Source organism: Apteryx rowi, unplaced genomic scaffold (assembly GCF_003343035.1).
Source record: "Apteryx rowi isolate R43461 unplaced genomic scaffold, aptRow1 scaffold_33, whole genome shotgun sequence".
NCBI classification, from domain to species: Eukaryota; Metazoa; Chordata; class Aves; order Apterygiformes; family Apterygidae; genus Apteryx; species Apteryx rowi.
The window spans coordinates 817,970-841,328 of NW_020449752.1; the positions used below are offsets into that span (position 1 = coordinate 817,970).

At 48.7% G+C, this 23,359-nt stretch overlaps 1 protein-coding gene across 1 annotated transcript in view; it reads left to right on the forward strand.

The window, feature by feature from the left end:
* GRAMD1B (GRAM domain containing 1B) overlaps positions 1 to 23,359 on the forward strand; it is a 51,418-nt gene that overhangs the window by 19,650 nt on the left and 8,409 nt on the right. The window contains exons 4-18 of the mRNA XM_026071743.1: positions 6,111 to 6,195; positions 7,088 to 7,191; positions 7,347 to 7,442; positions 7,922 to 8,002; positions 10,421 to 10,536; positions 11,040 to 11,196; positions 11,914 to 12,103; positions 12,479 to 12,622; positions 13,588 to 13,706; positions 15,193 to 15,335; positions 16,020 to 16,123; positions 16,571 to 16,774; positions 16,986 to 17,076; positions 19,582 to 19,689; positions 23,170 to 23,287. Of these exons, the coding sequence (XP_025927528.1) occupies positions 6,111 to 6,195; positions 7,088 to 7,191; positions 7,347 to 7,442; positions 7,922 to 8,002; positions 10,421 to 10,536; positions 11,040 to 11,196; positions 11,914 to 12,103; positions 12,479 to 12,622; positions 13,588 to 13,706; positions 15,193 to 15,335; positions 16,020 to 16,123; positions 16,571 to 16,774; positions 16,986 to 17,076; positions 19,582 to 19,689; positions 23,170 to 23,287 (1,860 nt within the window). The remainder of the gene's footprint in view (positions 1 to 6,110; positions 6,196 to 7,087; positions 7,192 to 7,346; positions 7,443 to 7,921; positions 8,003 to 10,420; positions 10,537 to 11,039; positions 11,197 to 11,913; positions 12,104 to 12,478; positions 12,623 to 13,587; positions 13,707 to 15,192; positions 15,336 to 16,019; positions 16,124 to 16,570; positions 16,775 to 16,985; positions 17,077 to 19,581; positions 19,690 to 23,169; positions 23,288 to 23,359) is intronic.

Consider the following 23,359-nt stretch of genomic DNA (forward strand, 5'->3'; position numbering starts at 1 on the left):
AACCAGGGTCATGGTATGGTTTGGCAAGAGACCTTTCCTTTCTTGGTCTTGGTACATTTTCTTCTTTGCTTTCCAGAGGAAGAGTACAGACTGGTCATGGCAGGTGCCCGGTGAGATTTAGAAAAGAGCACCAGTTTGAGAGTAAAGGTACTCAACCTTATGGTGTTTGCTTTGTGTTCGTGTCCTCGTGGCGGAAGAGCACGCATCACTGGGTTGGCGGCGCTCACGAGCAGCAGAAAGGAGAAGCCCTCTGAGGTGTTTGTTGTGCCTTTGGTGAGGAGCAGCAGGCAGGGAGACTCTGGTCTAGAAGAACCGTTACTCTTGGGGACTAAAACTCAGTTTGCTGGTCAGCTGTGCTTTAGGCCCTGCCGGTTTATGCTTAGGTATCAGGATGCGGTTTGAGTGTCTACTTTGGGCTTGTGTGTTTGCATGTTGAATTATTATTTATTATTTATTTTTTTAGAAAAGAATACAGCTCAAAACCAAGTTGTCTCTGTAAGTTTGTTTACTAAAACACCCATGGGCCTTGTTCCACAGATCTGATGTGCTTAAAGAGGTGAGGAATTCGTGCATCTCCTATCTGGTGACTAGTGGGGAAGAAAACAGTGAGAAGACACTAATTGCCACTCTCTGGTGTTCTCAAATACTACTAGGAACTTTTGCTCTCTTTGTAAGACTTCTGCTGAGAAGCCTGGCAGCAGCACAGTTCTACCCACTTGTCTTTGGGAGAACAAAGCCTGCGCTGCAGATTGCGCTGAGTGGGACAAAGCCCTGGCAGAAGCCCTGCATCTGCAGCTCCGCAGCCAAGCGCTGTGCACACCCGGGAACTTTCCTACCCATGGCTCCAGAGTGTGGGTTTGTGTAGGCCTCTGCTGAGCCATTCACAGAACTGAACAGTCAGCTTCTGGTTTCGTCTCGCTGAAAGCAGCGTGCGTTTCCCTGTGGTCACAGGTCTGCAGCAGTGGAGGCTCTCTCCAGCTGTAGCTCTGGAGCTGTGTACGGCGTGTCACTCTTCGTACCTTTGCAAAGCGGGTGGGAAAATAACGCTCAGTGAATATAGGAATATTGGGACTGTGCAGTCTGTGTGTATCCTCTGTAACTTTTGAACCTCTGAGCCAGTTTTGGCCTGGCTTGCAGCGGTGGAAGTCTCAAAAATAACTCTGGTCATATGCAAATAGGTGTAAAGGAGGGAGCCCCGGCTCTGGGAAAACCGCAGCAGCAGTGTGTGTGTGTTATGAGATAGGGGATGGTTGAGATTCCGTGGCAGATTGTGATGCTGTGAAGGGCCTTATTTGTGGGAACCTTCACGCAGAACTAGCAGCTTCTTGAAAACAACGTTGAACAATCACGATGCTGAATGCTGCATGAAATCAGCCTTTGCTGGCCTTAGTGTGGTGTCTTTTTTCCCTTGCAGTACCCTACTGGAGATCTCACAGATACCAGAATGGAGGGGAAATGCCAGCTGTTGGAAAGAGTAAAATATTCCCTGTAAAGTCTGTGAGAGATAAATTATGCATCTTTTTAGAGAAAATATCAGAAACAGCTTTCCAACGGGTGGCAGCCTGAGCCTGACTCAGCAACAGCAAGTGTGTAAACAGAAGGTTCGTTGCAGAAACGCCAGGCCCACCGATGAGTTAGTAAGGTGTYGAACGAACAGCAGTTTTCCCTGTAAATCAGTGGAGTCAGCTTTAGGTTTTGGCAACCATTTTGTCAAATTACTTCTGGAGCAGTGCAAACTCATTGTCTCACAGGTTTTCTCTGCAGGCGGTTCCTTTCAGATTTTTCCCACATGGATTACGAGGCCTGGCATCGTTATCGTGGTTTAGAAGTACTATACTGCAATGGCTTTTGGTGCAAGTTCAGGCGATGCTGAGTTCAAATCTGCTTTCCACTCCAAATTGCCAGGGATTTCTCTGAAGCCTCTCCCTTTGCCATTCATTCACTAAAAAAAAAAAAAAAAAAGGCAACTTCTCCTGTGGGGCAGGTGGCCAGGGTCTCTGCTGGCATTAATCAGCATCGCAATCCTCTCTCAGTGCAGGTCTAAACTCTCCCAACCAAGCAGGGGCATGTGTTCTGTTCTTTTCAGTAATTTTTGTGTTCTCTCCAGGAAAAACAGAAAATTTCCCTAAAGAGTTAGGAGTAAGGCCATCATTCATGAAATCAGAGAAGAGGATTTTCCCTCCTCCTCTTCTCCTTTCCTCTTGCCATCTCCTCCCTGCTGTTTTCTGCGGTGCGTGCTGTACAAGACTATGCCTTTCTCAGTTCTCGTGTTGTCCTGTCCCATCCCCCAGCAACAGTGGCTTTAGATTTCCTGCCAGAGGATTTGGTTGTGTATTAACAGCCAAAACCAGTGAGATTTTGCCATGGGAGAGCCACCCTTTTCTCCCCTTTTCCCCCACTGAGCCTCTGCTCCCCACCCTTCCCAGTGCCATTCTGTCCTGTCTCTCTGTGTTTGCAGTAGAGTTAATGTTTACTGTCACCAGCCCCGGGTAGCCCTTGCTATCACATGTGCCGTTCATGCTCTGTAAAGGGAGGCGGGTGGGTGTGTAGACACAGATCCTGGCGGCTTTTTGGGGAGTAAGTCCGTAAGCAGTTCCAGCAAAGAGGCCCAGTCAGTAAACAGTCCCGGTAGCGTGCACTTGTCTGTAATGCCAATACCTTGTCCTCCCGCTGTCGAGCAGGGACTGCAGCGAGTATCATAGGTTACAGCAATTTTGTTGGTTCTCCCCTCCTCTTGCTGGCAGATGCATATACTGCTTTCCTTCTAACAGTGCTAGCAGAGATACCTGTGAGCTGTGTAGCGCCAGCAGGGCTTTTGTGGAGCATCTGAGGGGAGAGAAGAGGGGAGAGCGAGCTTGTCTGCTCTTCCTGTTGGAGAGCAGCTTGTGCTCACTGGTCCTGGAATGAAACAGTGACTTTGCAGAGTTTTTCCTGTTTGTTTTGTTTTGGAGATGTCTGTGTGCCCACTTTGTTGGGAGGAATTAGGGGTTTTCTTCATATGCTTATGACTGCTTTCTGCAGGCCCAGCATCACGGCTCAGCAGCACTGGTGGTGTGGTGAGGTCTTTTCCCTGTGCGTTTCTGTACTTGAGCAGAGAGGGATGGAGAGTTTGGGTGCCGACAGGGAGTTCCAAAGCTCCAAGCCATCTTCCTGAAACCTGCAGGGAGTTGGTTTGCTGGAGCCTGAAGGAAGCCTTTGCCCTTCCTTTCCAGAGTGACCTGACTAATGAATGAAACCTAGTAAGACCCCTACTTTTTCAAGGCTCAGAGATATGTACAGGATTTGCAGAGCCCCTGAGAACTCCAGCTATTTGGGTCTCGCAAGGCTGATTTCATCATTGCTTTATTCTTTAGACTGGTCTCTCCTTACCGCCCCCCCCCCCGCGCCTCCCCCAACACGCACTCTGTCCAACAACTTTCCATTACAGGAAACATCTGCTGGGAGGCAGGGCTGAGCCTGGGTTACTGCAGGGCATTGGCCGACAGAGTTAGCCAGCTACAGTAACTTAAAGCATGTGCGAGTCATTTTGGTATCTCCCCACCCGCTCCTTCCATGAGAAACATTAGCAAAGACCAAAGCTGCCTTTCAGAGAGAGGGACTAGAGAGGAGAGCCTGAGGCAGGCACTGAAGGAATGGGAATCACTGCTTCTCTGGCTTTAAAGAGAAAAAGATAGCTGAAGTCTCTGAGCTATTTACCGTCCTGTGGAGTCCTGAAGACGGCAGCTAGATCTATGAATTACAGCTAGTCCAGTGGGGTGCTGCCTGTCGGAACTATTTAAGTTACTTGCTCTGGCAGTCCTGGATGTCGGGCCTGGGTCGGGAGTTACGGATGCCTTACACAGACCTGCTTTGGACTGCTCAGGCTGCCGGCACTTTTGCAGTGCTCCTTTAAGGGATACCTTCAGCAAGAAGCTGGTGAGAGTGGAGCAGAAGAGTGCAAAGGTTGCTCGCCAGCACGCTTCCCCTAATGAGCCACTTCTTCAAAGTCCTCTGGAGGGTGAATCCTCTCTCAGATCAACAGAGGCTGTTAGGGCAGACAACCTGACYGTGAGCAGGAAAGTAGGGGAAGGCGCGTATACTCCTGCCAGGCTGCTGTATCTCTTTCGACTTTGAATCTAAACAAGAAACAGTGACAGCAGGAACAGGAAAAGCAGAATTTGACTGAGAACACGGGGAGCTGTGCAAGTGCTGAGGGAACRCCATGGATTCCTTGCTGGAGTGCGGGGCTCTCTGGGATCTTGTACTGCATCAAGAATTCCCATGCCTGCTCGGGGACCTGGAAGGGCTTGTCGACGTATGCCAAGAATATGTCAGCCATGGATCAGATGAAATTCCAGCTGTGAGTGTCTCTAAACTGAGCTGTTTGTCACTGTAACAGAAGTTCTGGTGCTAAACTGAAGTGTCTGGTAGGATCCAGGTTTTGGATAGGTCAGGACATCCCTGATGCAGGGAAGGGCAGGGAGCATCCCTCCACATGGAAACTGCACTGCTAAGTCTGGTTGCTGTAAGGCATTGGACCCAAAGCTCAGATCTCATTATAATCTCTATTCCTCCCTCCGTTCCTATCCTCTCTGCCTGCCCCAGGAAATACTGGGCTTGGGCTCTTGCTGGAGCCCATCTCTGACCAAGATCTCTATCCCAATATTCAGGCTAGAAGTTTGGTGAGTAAAAAAAAGCTTCTTTCATCTACTGATTTGCATATTTTATTCAGAAGTGAGACACCTTTCTTTGGGCCCACAAGAATGGAGCAAATACCTGAAGTGCTGAGCTATTAAAAAATACTAATTTATTGATAAATCATATTAAAATGTTGATCGTGGAGTGCAGCCAGACTTCAAGGGAGAGTGTTTCTAGTTCATTGTATTGGTGCAAGAAAGAGGGAGTGCTTTTTGTGTGTGTTGGGGGGGAGGTGGTTCTATGTTTCCGTCTTCCGTTTGACAGCATTTGAAAATAGTGTAAGGCTAATGCTAAATAATCTTGATATCCCCCCCATGCCTGTGACCCCACCAATACCGCTTCTCAAACAGAAGGTGCCCTCTGTAATCACATTCATTTTTGAGGGCCTTGCTGGGAGGTATGTCCACCGTTCTGCGTTGGGAGAGTTGTATTGCACGGCTGGAAGAGGTGGGAAACGATTGTAGAGAGAGGAGGGGGAGACAGGGAAGAAGTTGTACCTCAGGTTGCTTCACCTTCCTTACATTTGAGGGAGAAAGCAGAATAGATTAGATGAGAGAGATGGGCCTCCCGAATTTGTACCTGCCTCTATTTCAGTCAGCTCTGCCTCCAAAGGATGTTCTGGCTATTCTGAGCAGCTGTCAGCATGTGCATGGTGTGTAGGAGGCGGTCTTTGGCTGGAACTGTAGCTCCAGAGACGGAGTCATGTTAAAGTTTAGTAAACACCGGGAAGCCAGCTCCTGATAGCCGTGCAGCCAGCAGCACAAGTTTTCTTTGACTGCCTTCTGTGAGGCCAAGCGTCTGCCTAATAACTGCAAAATGTGGTCGAGTCCCTGTGAGAACCTCTTTGGAGCCCCACAGAAGTGTTCCCGCTACCCCAGTGAGTAGCTGCGGGTTCACTGGCTGCCAGGCGCAGCGCTCGATGGGGACAGGAAAAGGGATGACTGCAGAATTCCTGAGCTCCTGATGACAGTGATCATTCAAGCTTCTTGGCAGGATTGCAGCTGTACTGAAGTGCCTCTTTTCTGGGGTTGCTACACTGTTCCTGGGAGTGTTGGGGATTGGCAGCTAACCGATGAATTGCAAACAGAGCATGTGTCATACCTTGTGCACAGTGTAGGATTGCAGGAAATGAGATTTCTCCTACAGCCACAACTTCCACGCAATTCCGCACTGCTGCCTAGCGGACAAAGGCATAGCCCTTCCACTCTGTTCTTGCTCTTTCCTTACGAGTCAGGTTCTCCTCTTCCTCTCACTTAACGCACTAAATCCCAAATCCTCCCATCCGTATGTCTGGTGTGATGGGAGCTCCTGGCCTCATGCTTTGTAAGTGCATCTGATCCCCTTCCTCCTTACCAAGGTGTTCCTGTTTTCCCACTCCATTCCTCTGTACTCATGCCTGCCCCTCTCTTTAACAGGCACTCTGTTATTTGCAGGTGTTGAGTCCGACATACAAACAACGGAATGAAGATTTCAGGAAACTCTTCAAACAGCTTCCTGACACAGAGCGCCTCATTGTAGGTAAGGACAGCCCCCTTGTGCTGCCGTCTGCTGTGCCAGCCCATAGTCTGGGAGGAAATCCAGCACCAGGGCATGCAGCTTTTTTCCTCTTCAAAGAGATTGCCACCAAAGGAGCTAGCCCGGCATCTCTTTCCTGTGGACAGTCAGTCCCTCTCCTTGCCATTTCTAATGGGTTTCATTCATTTGGCTTCAGGAGAGCAATGCTGATTTGTATCAGCTGCAGCTCTGTCTCCTCGTGATTTGAGGAGGGTGCTTTCCACTGCTGTGCTCCCCCAAACCGGAGAGTTTGTCAGTGCTTGAGCTCTTTTGTCACTGGGTTAGGATGGCACGTCTCAACATGCATGCTGCTGAGCTTCCCCGTTTCTAACCCCTTTGTGCGTGCACCGGGCTCCCTACTCACGCGTCTGTCCTTCCCATATCCATTTAGGCTTTGGCCCTGCAACGGGCTAGTGATTGCCTAGGGCACTGCATCTGTTCTTTTATCTTATGTAACTGGTGATCTCATACCATGTGCTGTGCCGTTGAAAGATGCGCATACTAGAAGAGAAACGCAAATTGTTTGGGATGCTTAAACTGGGAGAGAGATGAACAGTGGCACTAGAAGGTGAAAAGGGTTAAAATCTGGCAATATTTTGTATGATGCTTCAGAATGCCCTGCTAATAAAGCGAGATAATCAGTCAGTAAGACAGATTGCCTGTGATGTGTCCTTGGGAGGAATCCTAGCCTAGCGGATAGAGCAGCGATTGTGGCACAGCACCTTCCGGCTCTGCCTTTGACTTTCTGCAGGATTGTGTCAAGTAGCTTCTTCTCTTGGTGCTGCTGCTTGTCCTCACCCTTAGGCTGTCCTGTCTGTTTCTGATGCTCCTTAATTATCACGTTCTCTACCCACAGATTATTCATGTGCGCTTCAAAGAGACATTCTCCTGCAGGGCCGCCTCTACCTCTCCGAAAACTGGATCTGCTTTTACAGCAACATCTTCCGCTGGGAAACACTGGTGAGGCTCTCTGACTGTCCCACTGGGCGTGTGTTTTATGTCAGCATATTTGCTGACAGCCTTAAAAGCACTCTTTCCATTGCCTTTCTCATCAGTGTCTCTCTCTACCTGCTTTCATTTTCTCCCTTCCCCTTTCTGCATGGCTGTGACTGTAGCTGACAGTTCGCTTGAAGGACATCTGCTCGATGACCAAGGAAAAAACAGCACGGCTCATTCCTAATGCCATCCAAGTTTGCACTGACACTGAAAAGGTATATCCTTGAATCCTCCCTCTCTGGGGCCACACTTGATGGATTTCAGGGGCAGGGGAATATGAAGTGTATTAAGCTACCTCCGAGGGATGGTTCCAGACTGCCTGCTTGTGGTGCCTGGGGGCTGGCGGGAAGCACTAAGGGAAAAAGGGGATGTGTAGAGCTTCTGCAGACCTCAGGCTTGAGCTGAATCTGAAATGTATGTAGCTCTTATGTGGGGTGTGGGGCAGGTAGATCTGAGCTATGCAGTGGCACACAGCTAACTGAGCTGTTTCTGTGCTCAGACTCTCTCCCTCAGGTGAGAGGCACTCAGCTCTCTCCTTCAGTCTGTGCCCAAGAACTGAGCAGCTGTGCTGTTTGGCTCGCTCAGTCCTTCTGTGAGCTGTGGCTGGAAAGTGATCCAAACAGGCTTGTCCCTTCCTCTCCCCTTTTCTGGGCCTTTTCTGAACTGATTTTTCTCTCCACCTCTTCCCATTCAGCACTTTTTTACTTCCTTTGGGGCCCGAGACAGGACGTACATGATGATGTTCAGACTCTGGCAGAATGCCCTCCTTGACAAGGTACAGAGAACAGCACCTCAGTGTTGGGGTGGGATGACAGGGAAGTGGTGAATTGATGCAGAAGCATAATACCGCTGTCTAATTTATATGTGAAGAAAGATGTAGAGACAGTAAGCACGTATGTTTTTAAGCAAAGCGGGTACTTAACTGCAGGTGCAATTATCTCTTTTTGCATGGAATTCCCTTTATGCAGGGACATGTCTTGCACACGTGTCTGTGTGCCTCTGCTGAGGTGTGGAAGCGTCTGCCTCCAGAAGGAGTTTTTGTGAGATCCTTAATTCAAGTGAAACAGGCCAGAAGAAAGCAGTGAAAAACTGCGGCGCTAGTAGCTGACTCCACGAGCAAAGCTCTTAGCAAGTCTAGGCTTCAAAAGGGTAGAGTTCAAGACAGGACAGGACAAGAATGTGCGTTCAGGGCATCCCCCAAAACATATGAGAGCAATGGCAGGTGCAGGGTGCGTTGGGTAAGGGCTCAGTGGGCTGGATTCTAAAATAAGGCAGGGATGTGCACCTGCTATGCCAGAGGCCCCGTGTATCTTATGTCTGATCTGAGCAGCAGTTCCACAGTGCATTCAGTATTTCTGGCTCACTGCAGGAGCGAGACTCATGAACCGATCTTACAGGGCTGTGAGCATTGGAGATGTTCTGAGCTTGAGTTCATACCATACTGGAAGGATTAAGTAATCAAGCACCAGAATGCCCGACCTGAGATCAGGGCAGTATTTAGTATGCAAAAGGATCGCTTTGCATTGGGTGGCTGGTATTGCTCCCATATGCTGTAATTTAATCAGCCTTGCGAAGTTCATAACAGAATTCAGTGCCCTTGGTTTCAAGGTCAAAGCAAACGGGAACTGAGATTTGGAGCAGTATAGGCAGGAAACACTTAAAAAGCTSTCTTCCCAAATCTAGGGTCCAAGACTGGCAGGACAGAGGGAGGGAGAGAGAAAAAACCTGGCCCCGTTTTCCTGATAAAACATGTGAAGAAGGTGAAACAGAGAGAGATACTCTTTGGACTGGTTTMTCATTTGAGTTTTTCCATGCCTTTGATTGTTACTTTGACAGTGCTGCACTATTAGGAGCTAGATTAAAATTTTCCTAGCTTATCACATGCAGTAACTGCAGGAAGAAGTTCAAGCCAGCCACCTCCTGAAAAAGTTCACTAGATTTGTTTCCCCTCATTATGAAGAAATTTTTGTCACTGGTCATAAATTTCTCACGGGTAAAAAACCCAGCCCTTTTCATCCCTGTGCCCCAGATTTAAGTCATGAGTTCTCCAGCCCTATTTCTTAGGTGCTCCAGGATGCAGTCATATGGTGATCAACTGATCTGCATCCCTAAAGAGTCGTCTTGATAATTCATTTTCTCTTTCTAACTGGAGATACYTACAGGCTTTTCACAGTAGTATCCGGTGAGATAAACTCTCTTGATTTTAAACTGCAGCAGGAAACGTTTCTCTCTTTTTGCTGCTGTTTCAGATAGTTTTAACTGCAGCTGTAATCTTTAGGCAGTTTTCATTTAAACAAGCTTGAGGAAGAAAACTCATAAGGCTTTGGAGTTTGGTATAGTCGGAGATACTAAATAGAGGTACAGCAGAAGAGAGGAGAAGAACCTGTATGGAGGAGAGATCAGTTTCCTAGAAAACGCAGAATTATTGCTCACATTATCACAAATACAGCATCATAGTTCTGCAAGAGCTTATTAAGTATGCAGAAACCCTCGTTTCTTGTGCTGCTCTGGATGTAGCCTCGTGTTTGCTTTCTGAAGGTGCTTTAAATAACATGAGATTATGGCATGGAAAGATAACCAAGTTGGATTTCAGGGCAGAACCTGAGCCGACAGTAAAATCTCGCTTGGCCAAAGTGCCTGTTATCCTYGATCAGGGCACTTTCTAAGTCAGCTTGGCACAAGTGTGGAAGAACACGTATGCCTGCAACCCCTAGCCAGCGTGGAGCTGGGCCAGCCTCCCCGTAGCACGCAGTCCACCGCGTAGCACGCAGTCCACCTTGTAGCAGCACCGGAATTCAGTAAAGGTGAGACCATCGGACAGCTCTGACCTCCCATCAGGGGTTGTGTCAGAATCTCTCACTTTTGCTTTCAGGGCAAGAAACTTTATGCTCCTGAGAATGAATGTTACACTTGAGAAAGAAAAAAGCGTGGCATAAGCTTTTTGAATGCCAGCATTTTGGGTTTTGACTCCTACCGAGAGAAAAGTGGTTGGGGCTGGGGAAAAAGGCATCACAATCCTTAGTGCTGTTCACTGCCATGACCTGTTGCCTAAGTCAAACACGAAAATTATTTAGTCAATACCAAATTAGCACTTGGAAGTGCGAGACCCAGCGTAGATGTGAAGTGAGGTGAATTCATTAGCTTTTAGGATTCTCAGGTGGAAACGTACACTCTTCTCTGTTCTCCCCCTTAGCCTCTCTGTCCGAAGGAGCTTTGGCACTTTGTCCACCAGTGTTACGGGAATGAGCTGGGTCTGACCAGTGATGATGAAGACTATGTGCCTCCTGACGACGACTTCAACACAATGGGGTGAGTGAGGAGGAATAAAATCTGGTTGCAATGAGAAAAGATGGCCTCGGGAAAGCAAGAGCCCTGATGCATCACTTGCCTCGAACTGCTGCTGCTTTCTTTCCCGTGAGAGATTCTGGGTTCTGGCCGAGTATTTGACCTTAAATGTGCAATGTCTGAAAAGCTTAAAACATAACACTTCCTCGTGGATGTTAGTAAGAACTGAAGTGGCTGGCTCTTTCCTTGCCGAGCTAAATGATCAATTCTGTTAGTTCTTGGCAAATACCAAAATGTCCCAGTCACCAGGCCAGGCAGTGTGTTACCTGGTCAGAAACTGCTGATGTTTGTCAGCTCTTTGTGTAAACGCCCGAGAAGTCTGGGCTTGATATCCCCTGCACTGAGCCATTTCTGCTTCCCGTCAGACCGCCAACTGCATAGAAACTGTCTTACTTGCACCATGTGTCCAGTTGTAGCTGCACTGAGAGGGGTAAACATAAAAACTTGTGTTCTCTGTGGGGTCTCAGCTACTGTGAAGAAATCCCTGTGGAAGAGAATGAAGTCAACGACAGCTCCTCAAAAAGCAGCATGGAGGCCAAGCCGGAAGCCAGCCCTCAGCTGCCAAAGAAATCTGTCACTGCCAGCACGTTGACATCTACAGGAAGCAGTGAAGCACCCGCCTCGGTAAGCGTTCTTCCTCCATTGCAGTGGGAACAGTAATCCTTGTCTCTGGGATCGCGCTGGCACTCCCTGAATGCACAGGGTAACTGTTTACCCTGAAACTCCTCTGCCACTGCAGCTGACCGCAGTCCTTGAGTCACTGATGTCTGTGGGCATGGCATTTACTGAAGAAAAAATGAGCAAAACTTGCCTGTCCGAACAACCAGTGAATCAAGACTTTCAGCAGCAAGGGTATCTTCCCATCTGTAGTTTTAGATTAAAACAATCGGGGCTTTGGAGAAAGGTTGTATTTTCTCCTCTTCCTTCAGTCATCCTCTAGGAAACACTGTGTGCCTTCGTGGTATCACAGCAGAGCAGACCTTGTTTAAATATAACCTGAACTCAGATTTTCCTACGCTTGTTCAGGGAGAAAAAATAGTATTGTTCATGTTCTTTTCTGTCATTATGTGTGCGCATTGGAAAGAAACAAAAAACCTGGTGTACATCCCAAGCTTGAACGGTATGCGCTTCTTTGAGAGGAGGTGATTTAATACATCCCTGTGTTTTACAAAGAGCATGGGGTAACCCTTCCCGTCTCTGTTAGCTAACTTTCTGACGTGTTGAAGCCACACAAACATTCGAAGCCATGAAAATTGTCCCACAGATTTAAACAGTTTACAGAAGGAACCACCACTTTCCAGGTGCTGGTTGTGCCCTCATTGTGCTCTGTCCTTGCTGCAGTTTGATGGAGTGCTACCAGAAGAGGAGGAGGCAGTGGTGGAGAGTCCTGTGGAGAAAGACCTGGCTATTGCAAATATCATAGGAGAGAAGATAGAGATCATTGCTCCCGTGAACTCCCCTTCCTTGGACTTCAATGACAATGAAGACATTCCCACTGAGCTCAGTGACTCGTCAGAGACCCATGATGAAGGTATGTTGGAGGAGGGCCACTCTGTTAGCGTTGTGTTCAGCCTTCTACTGTCCTTTCCAGTGAAGGACTGGGGTAGCAATTACCGAACCCCTTTTCTGAGCCCCACGACCTCAGAAGGCACAAAGAACTCCCATTCTGGGCTGCAGAAAGTGAATGTGGAGGGGGGGTAGCTGGAAGGATGTCACTAAAATAACACCATGTGGTTAATTACCCCTTCTGATGTTATAACTCTTGCCTTGGGATCRGTGGAGGAAAAGGGCAGAAGAACCTCCTTTGGGTCCCTTCTTCACTGGGGTTAGAGTAAAACTAACTAAAGTCTTGGTACTCTAAAAGCACAGGATCRTGGTTGGGCTTTGCGGGCCTGTTTCCTCACAGGGGAAGTCCAGGCCTTTTACGAGGATCTGAACGGTCGTCAGTATGTGAATGAGGTGTTCAACTTCAGCGTGGACAAACTATACGACTTGCTCTTCACGGACTCCCAGTTCCAGAGGGACTTCATGGAACAGCGCCGGTTCTCTGGTGAGCTGTGTGGGATGAAGCCCAGTGACTGATAATGGGCACGTTCCCTGTGAGGAGCAAAGGCCTGCACAAAAGGAAGGTCTCTGCATGTGGTTCTTGAGTACCTTCCTGGATATGCAACTTTGCCTGAAGATAAAGGGTTTGGGTAATATTTTGAGAAAATCTTGGGGTCGCTTTCGTCTGTGCTCACAGTAATTGAAAGGGGTTAGAACCAGCCTTGTTCAGCTATCTAAATTATATTTTCTAAAAGCCCGATCTAAGTAGTAGAAGAGTCAGGCTCTTTTTTTTTTTTTTCCCCCACCCCTAACATCAGCTAAGGCCTGATCCTGTTTTCAAGGCTTAACAGTCCCTAGAAAAATCCACATCAGACACTGGAACAGACTGTGCAGTTGATGACTTTACAAAGAGGGTGTTCCTTGGCATACTGTGGTCTTCCTTTGCCCTGTCGCTCTTGGTTTGCAAAAGGAGAGAGACCTCCAGCCTCTCTCCCTCCCCATACATTGAGAGAGGGGAGAGTATTTCCCAGACTTTGTATTTCTCAGGCACTTCTAAATCTGAAGCCATGCTACAATGAGGCTCTTTCTACAGCTGCTCTGCCTGTCCCTCTGAGTAGCAGACTTGTGGGACTCGAAAGGTCAAGGCAAAGCCACTGGAAAAAAAAGAAATCGTATGTTAAGTGTCCGATAGACAGCCCCAGGCACAGATGTCCCCACGTAATCTTGGGAGTGGTAAATACCAGCGGTTATGTCCCTGACTCTGTTGTGCCGATATGCCTCGTCCCTGCAGGGCCGCATTTAGGACAGGAGACCTTTCTTTAGCACTCGGTCTGGCTCTACTGCTTCTGCTGCCAAGCTTTGCAGGGAGGAGGAAATATTCTCTTGAATTTGGTTGTATGATTATGCTTTCCCTAGGGAACTGAGACCCCTCTCCAGTTACTTTGATGGAGTATTGTTTTTTTCTCCCAGATATTATCTTTCATCCCTGGAAGAAGGAAGAAAATGGCAATCAGACCAGAGTGATCCTGTACACTATCACCCTCACCAACCCTCTGGCCCCCAAAACTGCCACCGTCACTGAGACGCAGGTATGTGAAAGGGGAGCAGGGACGTAATGCTTTGTAGAAACAGGTCTGGCATTTATTTTCATGTCTCGGGCATGCGGCTTTGCATGTTTTCATTCTCCTTATTCATTCTCCTTTACACCTTTTTCTTGTATTAACTTGCTGCCCAGTATCACTGCAAATGTGAATAGCTAATCTTCCACGCGCACTGGATTGCATTGCAAGGAAGGGACTGTGAATTTTCCAGCAAAAGCAGATCAGTTTGCAAACAAGCAGCATATTCTAATGACCGTGTTTGTTGCCTGTACGGGTGATCTTGAGCCTGTGGTCAGTGAAACAGATGCTGTTCATTAGCAGGACTGGCAAGAAGATCAGATACTGTCAGCTAGTCCTTGCCACAGCTGTTCATAGAGATGTCCAGGCTTTTTACGGGTGAGGAGAATCAGACGACCTGTTTAAACAGGTGAAAAATGGGTGCATCTGCAATGCACTACAAGAGCCAGGCTGGCTGCGTGTGCTAGGGGCTGCAGCTGCACAAGGAGAAAGGGCAGCAGCCTCCATCCGTGTCCAGAGACGTGTCCAAGTGTTCAAGGGTAAAAGCTGTGAGGTAGCTTGGGAGAACATTAAGAGGGAGTCAAGAAAAGATGGGGTGGTTGGGTAGTACATTTCAGAAAGAAGAGAATCTCAGCAGCAAGGTGTACCGTGTAGGGATGGGAGGAACCGTGCTGAAGCAGAGACTGTGTGCAGGGAAGACAGAGACAGAATAGGAGAGTGATGGGCAGAGGGAAGCAGTGCACTCTGAGGCAAGCAGGGACATAACCTATTTGATTCTGAATATGGGGTCAAGCACAGAGATGCACTTTGCAGTGTCCTTGCTGCAGAGGTAAGTGGAAGGAGTCTGTAACAAGAACCATACTTCCACATACAAGTCTGCAGTTACTGTGTCTGCCCCCTTGTGAGGTTTGTTTTGGGGCAAAGGAAGAAAGATCGGAAGCACTTAAAAGAGATGAATGACAGGTTTTCTGATATTTAGAATCACAGAATAAYTGAAGATAGAAGGGACTTCAGGAGGTCATCTGGTCCAACCTCTGCTCAAAGCAGGGCCATCCYTGGTAGTAGAGCAGATTGCTCCCTCATGAGCTAGTGATCAGTTTAGCGAGAAGAAGTAACACTGATCAGTTGCAGAAGCCCTGAAGAATTGGTACTCATGTGGCGGCGTACGTAACTACATAACTGATACAAAATGCTGGAGGTTGAGCTGCTGGAACATACGCTCATTTTGAAATATGCCATTGGGAACACCCGAGAGGAACTTTTGGTTTTCTTGAATATGCCTGTCAGAAAAGATGAGCTGCTTTTATTGAAAAATTGTAGAGATGGAGCTCAGGCATGTGCATGGCCTCTTATTTGCGGTGGAGCTGTTTTTGTAAAGTGGTAGTGAAGATGCCTATCTACCAAAGCCTCGTTCTAACCAGACTAATAATTGCCTTGCATGCTGTCTTTTATGCAGACAATGTACAAAGCCAGCCAAGAAAGCGAGTGCTATGTCATAGATGCAGAGGTGCTAACTCACGACGTTCCCTACCACGATTATTTCTACACCATTAACCGCTACACGTTGACTCGTGTTGCCAGAAACAAAAGCCGACTCAGGTACACCTCTTGGGGGGTAAACAGCCTTGCTGACAACCCAAAGTCACCTCTGGGAACTGGARTGGGAATTCTGCTGCTTGGTTAGAAGAGGTTGGGGAGAACTTAACCTTATTTCTTTGACCTTGTTGTCAGAACCCTCCTGTTGTGGGAGAGGCAGCCATCTATTGTGGTGACCTCGAGCAAACAACAAAATTGCTTCAGAGGAGTTGCAGTTGGACAAGGGACAGGATTTACAGACTTTTTTTGCCCCCTTCTTTGAAGCAGTGGCTTGCAGAGCCAATTGGCATGCACAGTAGACAAAATGCAGTAGGCAATAGGATGCATCTCCAGAGACTGTCTCTCTGAGAAGCATTTGGGGGGACAAGCAGAGGAGTTTGGTACCAGGCAAAGCTATGGGCATTTGTGTTTGACTTGGATAAGTAATCTGTCTGTCTGCCACTTGGCCAAAAGTCTTGGGAGTTTGGGAGTCCTCTCTGCGGAGGCTCCCTTGAGGCCTTCCTGCTGCTGCCGCCTTTGGAAGGACTTTTCATGCAGTGCTTCAGGCCCAGAAACACAAAGGGCTGAGACCATTCCAGAAGTAACAGTGTGCATGATTATTTTTGCATATTTATATGGACAAAGGCTTGTGAATTGACATCATCTCCTGGAAGCAAAATTCAGTGTGGCTTTCCCTCCTTCACATAGGGTTTCCACAGAGTTACGTTACAGGAAACAGCCTTGGGGGCTGGTGAAATCCTTCATCGAGAAAAATTTCTGGAGTGGCCTGGAAGATTATTTCCGTCATTTGGGTAAGAAGACTGGCAATGACTGGAGCTGCAGTAATGTTCCACAAACAGTGGCACCCTAAAGCCTGTGCAGGCTTCCCTGTAAGCAGGCAGCAAACAGTGTGCTATCTGCTTGCCAGCCTACCGGGGGTCAGATCTCAGGGTGGCTTTCAAATGGGGCCAAGCCAAGGTTATTACCGCAACAGTTGGTAGCACTTGCTGGAATTACACAGGTCATCAGATCCTGCTCTCTGGCATGAGCACAGGCAGTCAGGGCGCAGGGCTTGGCTACAGGCGTAAGGGCTCTGCAGCGTTATCTTCCTCTGGCACAGCCCCTGCTAGCCCATGCCAGGATGCTTTGGCTCGGATGGTACTCCACCAAGCGGCTGTGCCATTAGAGGGCTCTAAGTTGATGTCAGTGTGCAAGGCTGGTGCCCCTCCTATTAAACGCTYCTCTTCCTTTCTTTGCAGAGAGTGAACTGACCAAAACCGAGAGCACGTACTTGGCTGAGGTCCACAGACAATCCCCCAAAGAGAAAGTGAGCAAGCAATCGACCGTGCGCCGGAGGAAACGGGCCCATGCCCACCTGCGGGTGCCACACCTGGAGGAGGTGCTGAGTCCCGTCACCACCCCCACGGATGAGGAGGTTGCACATCGAATCAAGCACGTGGCAGGTCAGAAATGTGCGGACACCTCGGGGTTGGGGCTGGAGAACTGGGCACCTCTGGAGACAAACTGGAGCCTTGTGGGAGGGAGGGTTAATGGGAGAGAGCCATCAGGGTTTTCTAGAGCAGCGGATGCATGTGTTTGAGTGAGATGGAGGGGTGCGTAAAGAGTCGCCCTCCCCGTCGGATGGCCTTTCACAGCCTAAGCGTGTCTCCTCAGGTTCCACTCAGACACGGCACATCCCTGAGGAGAGCCCCAGCGGTTTCCACCTGCAGAGTGTCTCCAAGCTGCTCCTTGTTATCAGTTGTGTGTAAGTGATCTTTTCTGCTCTCCCTTCACGGTCCGTCTTTCTTCTTTGGGCCTCTCGTGTCTTTGGCGTTCTGTGCTCCCCTGTGCCAGTCTTTTCTCTCTCTTGTTCCTCTCTGTTCCCAAACTTTGTCGAGGACAGAAAAGCAATGAGAGGCAGAAAAGAAGGAGTTAAAATTTCTCCCAGATGCCCCATCAAATGTTTTGTCTGACTTGATCGCAGCTCTTGCAGACCTGAGCCAGCCACTGATCTGGCTCTGTAGCTTCTTATTTCTTTGAGGTCTCTGCTTTCCCCTCAGTTCTGACATTGCTTTAACCAAGCACAGGCTCCACGTTCCTGCGTGTACCTAGGAGTCCTCGAGGGAGGTCTGCTCTACTGTATGGGCCGCAGGCAGCGTTGTTAGCTGGCACACAAGGCAAGGGGCAAGCTGTGCRAGGAGAAGGGGAGTCAACAGTTAAGGGAAATGGGACAACCAGAAAGAGGCTCTTTTATTTTAGGGACCCAGTTTAGAGATTTTGATTAATTTTTCTGATGTCATCTAAAAAACGTATTTTGTGAACCAAGTCTTTTAATGTCATATGCCAACAAGCTAGCTGTTACCAGGAAAGATCACCGTGCAAAGCGTTCTGGGTGTGACTGAGAGTGTGCCATCACAACAGGGCTCAGTGTTTGCGAGGAGTCTGTTCGCTACCTCTTTCCTCTGAACTGGCAAACTCTGGTTGGGTACTGGGAAATGTGTGTTCCTGGGCAGTGACTTTGGAGAGAGATACCATCCTGGAAAGAAGCCGGACYGTTTAGGGATTATTTTTGTGAAATAAGGATAGGAACACAGGAAGCAAAAGAGCCTGGTGAGATTTCGGTAGCTCAGCGGCAAGAACTAGGTTCATTTTGGGTCCTGTTTCCTGCTACCACCTTTCACAGTTGCTAGTCTTGGACATACTGGATCTGTGCTCAAAATGAACCCCGCATATCCCTATGACTCTGCCGTTAGGCCCAAAACCCGGGAGTATTTATCAGTTCTCTGCCTTTTGGGCTTTTTAGAGCTTTCATGCATTTGTGTTGGAGCTGTTGCGGGACAGGACTTGCGAAGCAGTACAGTCTGAATGAATGATCTGGATATGGCTGATGTTTCTTTTCAGCACTTAGGGAAATGGAAACCTAATGCTAACCCTAGAAGAGTAGAGGACGTTTGCGCATTCTTTGCTTAAGCTCCATCCACCTTTTTGTGAGGTCTGAAGAARCTGAGATTTGTAGACTGATGTTGCGTTTCAGAATTTAGCTCCTTTCTGTGTTTCCTTTTCCCACAGAGGATAAAGACTGGATAGGTTTACAGCAGCAAACCAAAAGCTTCCCATCAAATGCAGTTTAGTAACTGTCTGGCATTCGGGTAGATGTGACTGCACATGTAGCAGCAGTGCAGGTGTTTGCGGGAGACATGTGGGCTGTGTGGCAGTTATTTGCGGGCAGACAGTCTGGTGCTGTCTTCTGTGTCTGGACATGTTAGATGCAACTGATGCTTTTGGTAGGAAGGCACGAATGCTTTAAAACAATCTCTGCTTACAGGCTACTAACTTAGAGTGGTCAGAGCACCCTCATTAATGTTTCCAGAACACATCTGGCCAGTTGCCATCTGCCTGAATTGGCTTATAGTGGGCCATTCTTCCAGCAAAATAGCAGCATTATTCAGAGGCAGGCACAAGCGTGTTATTTTGCAATCTATTCCCTGAGCCTGTCAGTGTGGCTCATCGATAGGAGGAGCGGAAATGCCAGTGTGGTGGTGGTGGAGAGGAGCAGTTACAGTACCTGTCTGCTAAGAGGCTTGCGGTGGTGTTCCCATCTGTGGGCGTGGTGTCAGTAGGTAAGGGAGAGGTGCACGCAGGCTGAAATGTGCATTTCCCTATCCGACAGTGCCCCACCTGGGCACTCTCTGTGCTTGTCGACAAGAGCCACCCGCAGCTAATCTTTTGCTGACTCTCACCCACAATTGCAGGCACATGAATATTGTCTTTCCTTCTTGCCTCTCTTCCCACTGTTCCTTTCTTCCCTCCTCCCCCATATATCTTCTGTACCCTCTACGAGCTTTCTCTGCTCAGCCCAGTTTTTCCCATTCTGTGTCAGTCTGTTTCTAACCTGCAGCTACTCCGTCTTTTCTCTTCCCTGCTCCCATTAGGATCTGTTTCAGGTACTGTCTCTTTTTTTAACCTCTTTATTCTCCTATTTCCCGCCCTTTCTTTGCATTCAGCACAGCCACCCATCCAGCCTGTTCTGTCTGCTCCATCTGTCATCCCTGTCTCTCCGTCCTCCTTGTTCTCACATCTCTCCCAGAAGGTGAAGTTTTGAGCTCTGATCACCTGGCCCGTACTCAGATTAAATTCCCACTCCTGTACAGAGTAGCCCTGGGCCCCAGAAACCTTGTTAAAGCATTGGGTGTTTTCCCACGTGGGACTGGCAGGGAATGGAGTTATGAAGTGCTCAGAGTAAACTGACACGTCTCTTTTTTATTCCTAGTCTGGTGTTGTTGGTCATTCTTAATATGATGCTGTTCTACAAACTCTGGATGTTGGAATATACCACCCAGACGCTCACGGCATGGCAGGGCTTGCGGCTACAGGAAAGGTAATGTCACACCTTGTCCATTTTGTCTTTGTCTCTTCTTGCATGCTTCCTATTGACGTTAGATAGAGGGTTTTATAGACTGCCAGAGCCTAGGGTTCTCAAATAGATGGCTTCCCTTCTGTATTTACAAGAAAGGTAAGATTTTTAGACAGATCAAGCTGCTAGGTAGCTGAAGCTGTGAGGCCATCACCGTTTCCGGATAAGTAAGTAAGTTTTATACTGTYGGGCAGTTAGATAGAGCAGAAGATGGTGAGTTAAAGGCAACTTCTGCTTCTCCTCAGTCTCCTGTGTAATTGAGGACAGAGGCTCTACGAGCAAATGTTCTGCAACCTTAGGCCAATGTTGTCACCTCCCTCCTTTGATGGCTAAGCTTCTCTGTATTTATGAAAAGCACGTGTGTCCAAATGAGAACTGGAGCTTGTGACACCCAGTTAACTGAGAAGTATTTTGAAAGATCCAGATACCAGCAAATTGCTATAGTGTGGGAGGAGGAGAGCGAGCACTAGGAGGGCACAGGGAGCTCCATAATGACCCGTTCCCTGGAGGTGTGCATGGTAAGCAGYGAGAAGCGACTGCAGATGACTGCCTCTCTTCATAACTGGTAGCATGGAACCTTGTCCAAGGCTTTTTGAGCACCCTGTTACATAATGTCTTACAGAGTGCGTGCTTACTGACACGTGTGCAGGCCTTGAGGCAGTCAGGCAGGGTTTCCATGTTGTCCTTTGCAGGAGGCAGGCTGCCTGCCTGCCTCGAACCAGCCCGAGTTTATTCTTGGGATCAGTCTTTATTATAGACTCCCCCATCTTGTCTAGGGYCAAAGACTGCTTTGCCAGCTGCTATTTCCCAGGATGCCCTCCAGAGCCCTTTCTGTAGATGGCACTTACACCGGTGGCTTGATCCTGTTTGTAATGAGGGCCAGCAGTTTTGTGTTGCGAGTTCCCTCTGGCATTTTGGGCAAATGCTTTCTGTACACAGAACGCTAGATAATCCTGCTCTCCTGCTTTGAGTCGCTATTCTTAGCAGTTGAGGTGGGGAGCATAGAGCCCCCCTTTTTTAAGGTGTTTGTTTTTGTCCCCTTATGCCSTGGCAGTATTTTTGTGTGGTCGCAGTGAACCCCTTGCTGGCTCTTTGCTTTGTCTTTCAACATCTTAGCAACGTGCTACTTTAGTGATGTCTTTTTCTGGCAGGACCTGCCTCCTGTTACGGGCTTTCCCATTTCTCCTTTTCAGGGAGGGCTTGCTCTTTTCCATAATAGCCTCTGTATAGTCTTGGTATTTGGGCTACTACTATAGTATTAGTGTAGGGCTCATGCAGTGCTTGTATGCTTCTTGTAATGTGCATGTACTGGAATTATATTATTCCCTTGCAAAGGTAACCTCATTGTGTCGCGACAGTGATTGCAGAGAGGCTGTGGAAATAGGTGCTGCACTGCACCCTGCTCTGTGAGAGACCAAAACCACCTGCTGGGATCCAAGGCTGGGCGTGCTTAGAAGTGGTCTAAGGCTCCACAAACATCTTCTTCATCGCTGCTTCTAATGAATGAGGCTTAGATTCAGGGTGGAGAGGGGCAGTCAGTGGTCCCCCAGACTAAGTACCAATTCTAAATGTGTAACCTCTCCRGGCGGACAGGGAAAGCAATCTTTATTAGTAGCAGAGTGTTGCTATTTTAGAGACTAGGATTTCCACCATGGGGACTGGATCAACTGTTTTATTGTCATGTTTTTTTTACTGTGTTACACTTTTCSTTATCTGTTGTGTAGCAAATCCCAGGGCTGGAGGATGCCAAGTCAGACAGGTGCCAGYGCTCAGCCACTGATGGGGAGGCAGCCGGGACTGGCTGCCTGCGGCTGCCACTCAGGGGCACGTGATGGGGCTCGGGCAGGTGCCAGCCCTGAGCCCGCCCAGGGGGTGGAGTCCGGCTGGGCCAAGGCCAGGATAAAGCTCACTAGGGCAGAGCGACCTAAGGAGCGTAGCGACGAGGAGCGTAGTCAAGGCAGTTAGCACGGCAGTTGGCGACGGCAGAGGCCGGCACACTCTGCCCTCCTCCTGAGGTAAGAGGGAACAAAGTAGAGTATTACATTGCTAGGAAGGAAAAAAGCAACTTGGCAGAGAGGTTAGTTTGGGGAGCTACTGCTGACATAGGAACTCCTGCAGGAGGGGGTCTTTAGAAGCTCTAACTCAGACTCCAGCATAGCAGGCTGCAGACCAGGACTGTAACTCCTGAAAGACTCTATTGAAGCCTGCAAAGCCTAGGAAGTAAGCAATGCCTCCTTCTGTAAGAGGAGCAATGCCCAAGAGAGGGGGGATTCAAGTACCTAAGCTGGGACTTCAAGCATAAGGCAAAGCAGGAGAGGTTTAGCTATCTTAGCAACAGGTGAAGCTGTTGGTATTGCAGCCTCATGTGAGAAGCTGCAGGCCCCCAAGGGCACCTGCCTCAGACTAGCAAGGAGAACATTCAGCATACTTTCAAAGGGAGACAGCCTGTCCTCTGCTGCGACTCCAGGCAGAAGGCAAAGCAATCTTAGCAACACCCCATGTGAGAAGCTAAGGGCCCACAAGAGCACCCGATTCAGGCCAGCAAGGAGAAAAGAGGCTACCTTCAAAGGGAGAGAGCCTGGGCCGGCCTCTGCCGCGCCTTCCTGCCGTCGCCAACTGCCGTGCTAACTGCCTTGACTACGCTCCTCGTCGCTACGCTCCTCAGGTCGCTCTGCCCCAGTGAGCTTTATCCTGGCCTTGGCCCAGCCGGACTCCACCCCCTGGGCGGGCTCAGGGCTGGCACCTGCCCGAGCCCCATCACGTGCCCCTGAGTGGCAGCCGCAGGCAGCCAGTCCCGGCTGCCTCCCCATCGGTGGCTGAGCACTGGCATCTGCCCTGAGCCAGCCCCATTCAGCAGCCTCCCATCCTGTCCCATCCCATCCTGTCCTGGGGGACTGTTTGGGCCTCGAGGGAAGGGATTTGTGTCCACACTTACTTACCTGCCATTGCAAAAGAGAGAGTTGGTGCTGCTATGCCTCAGGATAAAGGGAAAGCCTTGTACTAGAAAGGCTAACGCAGCATGTCTAGAAAAACACAGACACAGTACATGGCAATCTGTCCAACAGCATAACGTTCACTTAAGCACTGCCTTCTTTCAGTACACACACATCTCAGGCAATGAGCGTTAATGCCTTCTGGACTTAGCTTCCCCCCTGGAAACTGGACATTCAGCTATAACCACACTAGGGCACTTCTGCAAATGCAAGTCCGTCTTTGCTATTACCGCGGTTTAACAGAGTAACGTCGGTATCCAATTTAGGAAAATACAAAGCACGTTAGGAGACACTTGCTCAGGGAGGGAAACTGCCTCGTGGGTGGAGAGACTGGACAAAAGCCGACACTATCTATCTATCTATCTATCTATCTATCTATCCCACAATCCACTTTGCCACACCTTGACCTGAGTTTTCCCAGATTCACTCTTGCTCATATTCTGCCTGACAGGTTACCCCAATCCCAAACAGAATGGGCCCAGTTATTAGAATCTCAACAGAAGTATCATGACTCAGAGCTACAGAAATGGCGTGAGATCATCAAATCTTCGGTGATGCTTCTAGACCAGGTGAGAATGCCATTCTGGCCAGTTAGCACTGTGACTAGAAAGGCACCGTGTCCTCTCAGCTGCCTGCCTGCA